At 33.6% G+C, this 11,619-nt stretch overlaps 2 protein-coding genes across 2 annotated transcripts; one reads left to right on the top strand and one right to left on the bottom strand.

The window, feature by feature from the left end:
* Positions 1–308: 308 nt before the first annotated feature.
* Positions 309–4,591, top strand: LOC114162989 (beta-galactosidase 13-like). Its single transcript, XM_028047022.2, has 17 exons — positions 309–614; positions 717–812; positions 905–1,017; positions 1,112–1,178; positions 1,268–1,360; positions 1,447–1,590; positions 1,671–1,765; positions 1,858–1,963; positions 2,058–2,261; positions 2,355–2,522; positions 2,613–2,791; positions 2,886–2,995; positions 3,080–3,189; positions 3,299–3,406; positions 3,491–3,595; positions 3,696–3,841; positions 3,947–4,591. The coding sequence occupies exons 1-17, from the start codon at positions 417–419 to the stop codon at positions 4,413–4,415; spliced, it is 2,511 nt and encodes an 836-aa protein (XP_027902823.1). The 5' UTR covers positions 309–416; the 3' UTR covers positions 4,416–4,591.
* A 3,233-nt stretch (positions 4,592–7,824) lies between these two features.
* On the bottom strand, positions 7,825–11,201 carry MCM10 (minichromosome maintenance 10). Its single transcript, XM_028046703.2, has 11 exons — positions 11,002–11,201; positions 10,754–10,925; positions 10,569–10,643; positions 10,232–10,469; positions 10,012–10,136; positions 9,164–9,197; positions 9,028–9,074; positions 8,769–8,918; positions 8,533–8,597; positions 8,370–8,439; positions 7,825–8,269 (listed from the first exon to the last, which is right to left on the bottom strand). Exons 1-11 carry the CDS (start codon positions 11,084–11,086, stop codon positions 8,107–8,109), a joined length of 1,224 nt encoding a protein of 407 aa, XP_027902504.2. The 5' UTR covers positions 11,087–11,201; the 3' UTR covers positions 7,825–8,106.
* Between the last annotated feature and the right edge of the window lie 418 nt (positions 11,202–11,619).

Here is an 11,619-nt window from a genome sequence, read left to right as displayed (position 1 = left end):
CTATAACTAATTTGAATTCATCTATCACAAATGTTTAGTTTTTTAGAACAATGAAATCTTTTATTTTAGAAGGTGGTGAGTAAATTTAGATAGTTTGAGCTAAAAAAAATGAGTAAACAGGGAAACGCGACTCTTACAATTTTTTTATGGCCAAGAACAACATGATCACCTAAAAATAAGGTTAAACAGAAGAAAGTCCCACCTTTGAATGGTAAAACAATGCAAAAAGTGGTTGGTAAAAGCGCAATTTTTTCTCAGAGGTGACACCTATTGGTGTGAGAGTAGTATAAAAGAGAAGTTGATACAAAGAGCAAATCAGCTTCTGGGTACCTCTCTCTCTACCTGAGAAGGAGGAGCCTTGCATTGGCTCACACAAAGTCTCCCTTCAATTCTCATGCAATAGTAAATAAAAAAGGATGGAACACACCAATAACACCATGGCTCGTACCCTTTTTCTCATAGTGTTCCTTTCCACCATTGTGGTTGCAGCACATGGACGTGGTCGTCATATGACTGCTCAGAATGTCACTTATGATGGTAAGTCATTGTTTATTGATGGAAGGCGTGAGCTGCTATTTTCTGGTTCCATCCACTACCCACGAAGCACACCAGATGTAAGTTACTTTGATCATAATCATGTTACAATATTTTATTTCTTCATGCAAAGAGAAAAAGTTTTATGGTCCATCGAACATGTTTGTACATGAATACTACAGATGTGGCCTGTCCTTCTTGACAATGCAAGACGTGGAGGCATAAATGTCATCCAAACCTACGTGTTTTGGAATGCTCATGAACCCCAACAAGGACAGGTGAATTACTTGTTTTCTCTTTATTCAATTGATTCGGGACCACAAAACTCAAAGGGGTGTTGTGAAAATGTTTTTTCTCTGTCAATATGCAGTTCAACTTTGAAGGTAATTACGACTTAGTAAAGTTTATTAAACTTGTTCAAGAGCATGGAATGTTTGTCACTCTTAGGGTTGGACCTTTCATCCAAGCCGAGTGGAACCATGGGTAAAATATCCATTCATTAATATGATTTTCAAATATATGATTCCTTTTCCTTTGTTATTCTCAACCTTACTTTCTTTCCTCATATGTTCATTAGAGGACTTCCATATTGGCTTAGGGAGGTTCCTGGCACCATATTCCGCTGTGATAATGAGCCTTATAAGGTAGTCTCAATCCCCCATATATAATTCCTTTAACATGAAAATTGAATACATAATTTAATCATTAACATGAAAATTCCTTTGATTTGAAGCAACACATGCAAGCATTTGTGACAAAGATTGTACAAATGATGAAAGATGAGAAACTCTTTGCACCCCAAGGAGGTCCCATTGTCTTAGCACAGGTTTTTATTTTGCAACCAACCAAGTGTTTAATTTCTTTTTGAGTGATAAATGTATGTAAACATGTTGCATTATTCAATGGCTACAGATTGAGAATGAGTACAACCACATTCAACGTGCATACGGTGAGAAGGGTGACAGCTATGTCCAATGGGCTGCAAACATGGCAGTAGCATTGAACGTTGGAGTTCCATGGGTCATGTGTAAGCAAACAGATGCACCAGATCCAGTGGTAAGTCATGACAAAATAGGAGTAGCATGGCCATAAATTCTTTTCCAACTTAGCTTGACATCATGTGATTTCATTCATAGATCAATGCATGCAATGGAAGACATTGTGGTGATACCTTCTCGGGGCCAAACAAACCATACAAACCAGCCATATGGACAGAGAACTGGACCGCTCAGTAAGATATGACTTAATGTTTATCCTTGGTGAAGGAAATCAAAATCATGAGCACTCCTAATAATGCATTTTATTTGGTAACTTGAACTTCAGGTATAGAGCACATGGAGATCCACCATCCCAAAGATCCGCAGAAGATATTGCCTTTTCAATTGCTCGATTTTTCGCCAAGGGTGGAAGTTTGGTTAACTACTATATGGTGTTTCTCTTATCATCTAAATCTTTTGGTACTTATATAATTTTAGGCCAATATTATTTTCTTAAATTTGTAACTCAATGTGCAACTTTTGTAGTATCACGGAGGAACAAACTTTGGCAGAACCAGTTCTGCCTTTACCCCAACTCGTTATTATGATGAGGCGCCTCTTGATGAATACGGTCTACAAAGAGAACCAAAATGGACTCATTTGAGGGATGTGCACAAAGCCGTGCTCCTTTGCAGGAAGGCTATCCTTGCTGGCGATACCAATGTGGAAAAGTTGAACGAATTCCACGAGGTAAACATATGACATTATTTATAATGTTGCATACAGAGAAGGTAGTGTCACAAAAATATCGAGCTAAATTAAATTGGTATATGTGTCATGCAGATTAGAACCATTGAGAAGCTTGGAACAAACTTGTGTGTTGCTTTCATCACTAACAACCACACAACAGATGCAGCCACAATTAACTTCAGGGGCACTGACTACTTTTTGCCTCCACATTCCATTAGCATCCTCCCTGATTGCAAGACTGTGGTCTTCAACACACAAAGTGTAATTAACTAACTTGTTTGTTCATCTCCAATATGTTATCACATACAATTCAAAAATGGGTGTTTGACTCACATATGACACATGTAATAGATTGTTTCACAACATAATTCAAGGAACTACGAAAGGTCTCCCATTGCAAACAATTTCCAATGGGAGATGTTCAACGAGGCCATCCCAACAACAAAAAAAATGGATATGTACCAAAACGCTCCGGCAGAGCTTTACACTTTGCTCAAGGACACTAGTGATTATGCTTGGTACACCACCAGGTGAGTTTGTGTAAGCTGATTAATTAAATATTTTATTTTGGAAACATTTTATACAACTGTTATCTCCAACTTGTAATCTATCTATTCACTACAGCTTTGAGTTGGCTCCAGGAGACTTGCCAACAAAGCCTGGAGTTCTCCCAGTTGTTCAAATATCGAGTGAGGGACACACAATGGTTGCATTTGTAAATGGAGACTTCATTGGTAAGGACATAAAGTTAAAAAAGAATATATCATAAGATGAGGAGACAAGTTTCTAAAGACAATGTCTTGATTATTTTGTGTTAGGAACTGCACATGGAACTCATGAAAAAAAATCTTTTAAATTCCAACGACCAGTACCACTTAGGGTTGGAACCAACTACATTTCCATCTTGGCTGGCACAGTTGGATTACCTGTATGAGACTTAATTTTTTCCTTCTTGTGTGTTTAATGAACATCGATCCAAGTTTCTATGAGTATAACAAAATAACATTGTTTCATCCCTTCAAATTTCAAATATATAGGACAGCGGAGCTTACATGGAACATAGATACGCAGGGCCCGATTATGTAAACATCCTCGCTCTCAACACAGGAACACTTGATCTCACTACCTATATGTGGGGTCATCGGGTTAGTTGATATATAACTCTATAGTAAAATTGTGGTTCAACATGTTACAATGACATAGCTAAAGCAATTAATTTTAATTGATAGGTTGGTATTAAGGGTGAAGGCATGAAAGTTTTTAGCGATGAAGGATCATTAAAGGCAAAATGGAAGCCACTCAGTCCAATCCCACGCCCTCTCACTTGGTACAGGGTAAGAAATATCACATGTCTTATATCAAACTACGATATTTAAGAAACACTTTAAAACTATTTACACCATTTTTTAACGATATCATGCATTGGTTTTATAGACAAGATTTGCCACTCCAGAGGGAACAGGTCCAGTTGCCATCAGGATGACTGGAATGGGCAAAGGAATGATGTGGATCAATGGTAAAAGCATTGGTCGCCACTGGATGAGTTACCTGTCCCCAATTGGAAAGCCCACACAATCAGAGTAAGCAAACCGCTCTTTAGAAATGAAAACTTTTCTCTTGGTCTTTTTAAACACAATAAAATGAGTGTTGTGTTGAACATTTCGTAACTTGCATCACTCATTCAGGTTCCACATCCCAAGATCTTTCCTCAACCCACAAGACAACTTACTTGTTATATTTGAAGAGGAACCTTTGGCTCCAGGACAAGTTGAGATATTGAACGTGAATAGAGACACAATTTGCAGTTTCATTGCAGAGAGCGACCCTCCCAATGTGAATTCATGGGTGTCCAGAAGAGGAAATTTTCACCCTATTGTGCCATATCTTGGACCCCAAGCCTCACTAATGTGTCCACCTGGGAAAAAGATTATGACAGTTGAGTTTGCCAGCTTTGGCAATCCAAGTGGTTACTGTGGAGAGTATATTTTGGGGACTTGCAATGCTGCTGCTACCAAGCAAATCGTGGAGCAGGAATGCTTAGGCAAAGAAACTTGCTCGATTACATTAAATCGTGCAGTGTTCAACCAAAACGGCGCGGATCCATGCCCAAATATATTGGTGAAAACCCTTGCAATCCAAGTGAGGTGTTCTTAGATCAATCAATCAATAAATGAATCCAAGATGGTTGGTTATATTTTTTTCAAATAGAGTCCAGGAGCTCAACTTGTATCATTGTTTTTGGGTTATCATACTTGAATTCAATGATTACATTATTTGTTATTTCTCTCGCAATAAAAATTCCACCCATTCAATTTTGTTTACAACTTTCATATTTTGTCTCATCTTTAATTTTTTTTCAATGTTGTCTATATCTGTTTTTACCCATGCATATATATCGAAATTGATAAATTACATTCTTACTACATAATTTTTCATTTTGAAAATATTAATTCACTTCAGTTTTTATAATTATATTGACAAAAAGATGAAAGTATATATTATCATTATGGTGGTAAAGGTCATTTGAGTTGTACTTATTGTACACCAAAGCATCTTACAAATAACGAAAAGAACATAGAAACACATTTTGCTCATGAAGATGATGATTCTGATTATGGCCATATGGATGTTACTCATCTTGATATTATTATTTTCTTTGTTAAAGCAAATGGAAGCATTGATCACCTCATTGATTATGAGAGTCTTACAAAAAATATCTCATATTGAAATTTACGTTTATATAAAGAAACGAATGTTTGCACTAGTACTTATTAAAATAAGAATATAGAAATGATCCTATTTGTTCTTGTATTTATATGAAATGATCCAAAAATGAATTTGCCATAATTATTATTTATGTAGATGACATAAACATCGTTGGAACTCTTAATGAGCTCACAAAGGCAATTGATTACTCAAAGAAATAATTTGAGATGAATGATTTTTGAAGGGCAAAGTCTTATTTGAAATTACAAATTGAGTATTTTAACAAAGGTGTTTTTGTACATCAAGAAGCTTGTATAATGAAAGTGCTTAAAAGGTTCAATATGGACAAATCACATTCATTATGCACTCCAATGGTGGTGAGGTCATTAGATGTTGATAAAGACCCTTTTAGACCTCAAGAAAAAGATGAAGAACTACTTGGTCTTGAAGTACCATATCTTAGTGTTATAGGAGCACTAATGTATCTTGCTAATTATACTCGACCTGATATAGCATTTGCTGTAAATTTGTTAGCAAGATATAGTTCTTCACCTACAAGAAGACATTGGAATGGAGTAAAACAAATACTATGTTACCTTAAGGGCACTATGAATATGGGCTTATTTTACCCAAATGATTCAAAAATATATCTAATGGGTTATGTAGATGCAGGTTATTTATCAGATCCTCATAATGGTCAATCACAAACAGGATATTAGTTCACATGTGATGGCACAGTGATTTCATGGCGATCTGTGAAACAAACAATAACAGCAACATCATCAAATCATGCAGAAATTTTAGCATTACATGAGGCAAGTCATGAATGCGTTTGGCTAAGGTCTATAATTCAACATGTGCGACAAACTTGTGGTTTATCCTTGAAAAAAATGAAACCAACAACGATATATGAAGACAATAGTGCATGCATTGCTCAATTGAAAGAAGGATATATTAAAGGAGACAGAACAAAACATATTCTTCCAAAATTCTTTTTCACTCATGATCTTCAAAGAAATGGTGATGTAGAGATCCAAAAGATTCGGTCATGTGAAAATCTAGCAGATTTATTTACAAAGTCTTTGCCAAGGAGAACTTTTGAGCAATTGGTTCACAAGATTGGACTTTGTCATCTTGATGATGTAAGTTTACATGAGGGGAGAAATAGAAGATACAAAGAACAATATTATATAGAATGATGTACTCTTTTTCCTTCACTAGGTTTTTATCCCAAAGGGTTTTTCCTAGTAAGGTTTTAACGAGGCACATTCTTTTATCAATGGACACTCAAGGGGGAGTGTTATGAATTAATGATTGTCCATTGATTTGATACATGTACTCATATGATTCATATGATTGATACTCATATGATTCATTTATCTCTTTATGTAAATATTTGTATTACCTAAGTTGATTTGTTTCCTTTATGGAGTACATGTTGTATCTATAAATATGACTCTTCCTATCAATAATAATATAGATAAGTTGCTCCCTATACTCTCATTCTCTATTCTATATTGTTTTTTCTCTTCTCTATTATCTATTATTATCTCTGTTATTCGCTTTATTTCATAAAAATAACATATTTTTTTTATTTTTAAAATATGTGTATTTAGAAAATAGTTTTCTTAACTTTTAAATTTTAAAACATAAGAAAAAATGATAATATTTATCATATTTTTTTACTTATTCACATACTATTTATTAATAATTTTGGTATTTAATTGTTAACATTATATTCTGGACAAAAACTGGTATAAAATTTCAATTTTATTATTGTGAGTATTCTTAACCATAAAAAATAAAAATAAAATTATCAACTATATTTAAATTATGATCATAATTGATAAGAATAGAAGTTATATTTTACTTAAACAGAAATATTTTTTTAGTAATAATTTATCAAAACAAAATTAAAAAATAAAATGAAAGATAAATTTTTTTTTCACAGCATAATTATTTATATTGAAAAATAAATATTTAAAAGTTTTAGTTTTTGAATTTAATTATTGATGGATTTAATAATTTGAAAAAACAAAAAATTATTTATTAGATATTTTTGTATAGTTAAAATTATATTCATTTTGCTATATCGGTGATAATCATAAAATATAAATATTTTAAGTATATTATGCGTGCTCCTTAATGGGACAGTGCAATTAACATCCCCTAAATTGTAACTAAATTAATTTTTCTCTCCTCAAGTATTCACTTTTCCTTGTTATATCTATTACCTTGTTATATCTATTAGTTTTTTTAATATGAATTAAATTTACAAGAAATTACATCAAAATAAAAAACTTTGAAATAACGTAACTCTATTTTACTTCCATCAGTTCGCTATAAAATTAATTCATCAGTTAAATTGCATATATAATCCAAAGAAATTTCGCAAATAACCAAACACTAAAAATTAACATTAGAAAACAAATATAAAAATCATTCATTCATTTTATTTTCAAATCTATCTTTAATACACTAAGTGCATGTCTGATTTCATTTCGATTAACATTCAAAATTAATTGTAAATGAAAAATTCACATCAAAGAAAAGTAATCTTTAATAACTTTTCCATCCATCAAAATTGATTTTTTTTCACATCAAATATAATCAATTTTTTCAAATTGCTTTCAAACACACCCTAAGATCGAAGAAGACATGTTCATCATTCCCTCTCCATGCATAAAAAATGTGTAGGCATAACAATAAGTATCATTTGTGTATACTGAGCAAGCCCATGAATTTGACATTCCTTTTAAAGCACAATAAATAAACCATTAAGTGCAATGTTATATCAAAGTCAACATAAAAATCAAATCATTTCAATAGTTAGAGAAGGAAGCATACCCTCACAAAAGAAGACGAAGTAGAACCAATACCATTCCATCCTTATTTTACAAAATTTAAATAATGGTAGTGCTTACTTTTTACTCTATTTCCGTTCATTCCATTTTCTAACATCAATCCAACCATAGTTCCAAATAATTTGACATCGACAATAATTACAGGGTCACTACAGTACGCTACGCCATATGATCCCATCTTGTAGAAAGCTTTCACTTTCTGCTCATGAAACACAATTTAGCCTGACATCGATGTTCAACAGTGAAACTGGGGCTGGGAGCAATATGTAGAAACTTTAGAAGTCTTCCTCTGAACTAACAAAGTCTAATTCAATCATCTTTTCTGTACACTTTGAAGTTTTAGCAGCCAAAACCTGGCCATCTGGTTTTATTCTTTTTCCATCCAACTGTCGGTTTCTTATGACTGAAGAGGATCCCACATTCGGAGAAGATGATTTCCTGAAGAAAAAAAAAAAGTCAAATTGGTATGTTCGTCCTCTACCAATGGCATTTATTAGGTGTAATTGACAAACTAGAATGGATGTTTTCTTCATCTCACCTCTTCTCCGTACATTTTTGTTCATGCGGAATCTTTGATCCTTTATTCTTCACTTTTAGATCCGACATGGCTGGGTATAGGCACAAAAGTAAGCTAAGAACACAATATCATAAACCATGAATACACTAATAAATTTCGTTAAAGTTATAAGTAATCCAATCACCTGCAAGCTGAGAAAGAAACCTGATCCCTTGAGAATGAGGAGTTGTTGTTACTTTTCCTGCATTGCTGGCACAGAAATTATTATTAATGCAAGACTTCAAAAGATTCAACTAGAGAAAATATATATATATATATATATATATATATATATATATATATATATATATATATATATATATATAATGTCTTTGCAATATAACTCAGCATGTGACCGGGCCAAAAATAATAGAGACAAACCTCAATGCCTTTCTGAGACCATCCGAGGACAATAGTTTCACTGGCCGAGAATTCTTCAAGTTTGTTTTGTCAGCAAGGGGATCAACTAAGTAAATTCCTTCTGATTTGAGGTAATCCCTAGACTTAGGCCTAAACGCTGTCCTTAAGTTTCTGCTAACAAAAAACACATGTTTAAATGTTACAACAGATGAAATCAAAGTAGAGAACAAGCTTTACACTAGCAATAAGAAATTGAACCTTGAAAGAACTAAATACGCACCCTCCCATGAGTTCACTTCGCATCGTGGAATATTTCTCTGATGTTTTCTGCATTGTGTTGCTAGTTAGAGAAACTAATAATATTTTTGCTACAACAGAATAAACAAGAAAACATACAAGAATTAAACGCTACTCACTGATTTATGATATTTACAATATGTCCCATGACGTCTGAAATAACAAAAATCAAGGGTTATGAAATAGGTATATGACAAAAACTATGATACTGTCAGAAAGATGGTTTAGAAGGAAGTATATTAATGACAAAGATATCACAGTATTTGATGCTATTCCATAGTTACTTTATCAAAGGGTACACCTTATTGGATAGTTTTATGGTCAAGTCCTGTAATATTAAACGTGATATACTCAAAGCAAATTAACAAAATGAAATTATGAAAAGAACATGGATTCATGTAACAGCTAATATTGCTCATGCTTGGCAAATGTGAATTTAGTAAACTGAATCCTAAAAAACACGCATAGATTGTTAGTGAGGGGAGACACCTTACAAAAAGCCTAAACCATTAATTCACTCACACTGCTCTTCATTTCCTAAAGTTCACCCTAGAAAATATTTTCCTTCAAATGCATCTTACAAACATTCAAAACAGATTCTGCAACAACACCCAGCATGAATCTCGCCTTATCTTTTTCACCCGTAAAAAATGTCGGTCTATATTATTTATTAATCCTAAAGGTTGTGTACTTCCTCTTCTGTTTTATTTGTCAGAGTGAAAATGAAATGTTCTTCTCAAGTTCAAGGTACTTGGACACACTGCCAAATTGCAAATTAAATCAAGCACCTTCATTCAAGGGAACGTAGGATAAAATGTAAATAAAAAAAGAATGACCAAGTAACTCCTTTTTAAAATATCGGACGACATGGTTCACAGAATTAAAAAAAGAATACTTACTACTGTGAGATCACACGCCATCAAATCAAAAAGATAATCATGAAAAGAAACTCGGCTGTCTTACGTACTTATTTATGACCAGCGTACAAGCCATCCCATCTGTTCGCTTCCCTTTGCAAACTCCATAATCAACAGAGGTGCCCATCTTCATAATTTGTCTAGTGGAGTATATACTCAAAGAAAAACCATTGCCCTGCAAAAACAGTGAAAATCAGAAAGATTAGAAAACTTATGGGAAACTTTTATTCCCAAACTGAAAAACCGACGTCACTCATATCAATTCAATACCGCATTATCCTTGCGAACAGCACAGTTAAACAGTGCAAAGACCGTTCCCGCATGCTCTTGCATGTTCCTCTGATAAGCATCTCCAAACAAGAAAAGAGAAACGGTACGTTCATCCAGACACCCAATTTTCCATATACAATAGCTTTTCCCCGTTGAACTCGTCTTCTGACTCCCCTTCTCAGTCAAAACACCAACAGTGGCCCAATTTCCGGAGAAAGTATCTCCAATCAACGAATTCCTGAGCAATCCACATAAAAAACTATAAGAATTCCAATCTTTGACACTTGAACAAAAAGATTACACGCTTTATGAGTGAAGAGCAGGTAAAGAAGATTACTTGATAACAGATAGCCGAACAAAGCGAATGTCCGAAAAATGTTCCTTGAGTGCCGCAGGAGTTAACAATTGGTTCCTAATCAGAACCGAAAACAGATGGAGAATAAAATACAGTTCAGTCGGAGCCGTTAATTTACAGGAAGACATAATAGTGAATACGGGAAATGAAAATGAGGCGAATCGTACCTAATGCGAAGGCCTGAAAACTTTTCAAGCTGGGAATCGTTAGCAACAGGTTTGTTTGTTGGTTTGAGCGCTTTGGGGGGGTCGTAGGGAAGGCAATCTTGAACGGCGTTTTTGAATACGGACATGTCAGGTTTGTCCCTTTGGTTGAGTGATTCGTCATCGGAAAGGTAACCTGCAATGAATGAGATGATAAGGAGAATTGCATGTGATAAAGAAAAGAAAAGAATTGCGTGTTATAATGATGATACCTGGTGTCGGAGAACCGGGAGGAGTGTCGGGAACTCTGTCCTGAAGGGAGAGAAGGAGATCAAGGTCGTCTTCGTGGCTTGCCATGGTGACTGATGCTCTGCCTCTGCGACAAAGATCACAATACAACAAGAGAAGAGAGAAAGACTTAGGGTTTTGGTGATTCTGATTTTAGAGGGAAACTGAGAGAGGGTAACCAAATCTTTTGGAGGGAATTCAATTCAATTTATAAGTTTACTCACTCCCTTCCCTCTTCTTCATCAAGGGGATTCTTTTCTCGTCCTTTTCTTACATTACAAATATTTAAAATTTATGACAAATAAGTATTTTTAAATGTTTTAATCAATAAATATATTAAAATAAATTACATATTAAATTTGTAATCAACCGTTTGAGTTATAATATAAATTTATTTTTAACTATTAATATTAATACATAAAAAGAAATTGAAAATAAATAAATGGCTAAAAATAAAATATATCTTGAAAGTTTTTTTAACGAACATCTAATCAAATGAATTAAAATTCTACTCTTTAATTTGCGTATATTACTTAATAATAAAATTATTGTCAAATTTATTTTTTAAATATAAATATTTTAAACTTAAAATGCCAAACAAT

The sequence above is a fragment of the Vigna unguiculata genome, chromosome 9 (assembly GCF_037176805.1).
Source record: "Vigna unguiculata cultivar grain cowpea cultivar isolate G323 ecotype 2 chromosome 9, ASM3717680v1, whole genome shotgun sequence".
Lineage (NCBI taxonomy): Eukaryota > Viridiplantae > Streptophyta > Magnoliopsida > Fabales > Fabaceae > Vigna > Vigna unguiculata.
This window is presented reverse-complemented; position numbering and strand designations above follow the sequence as displayed.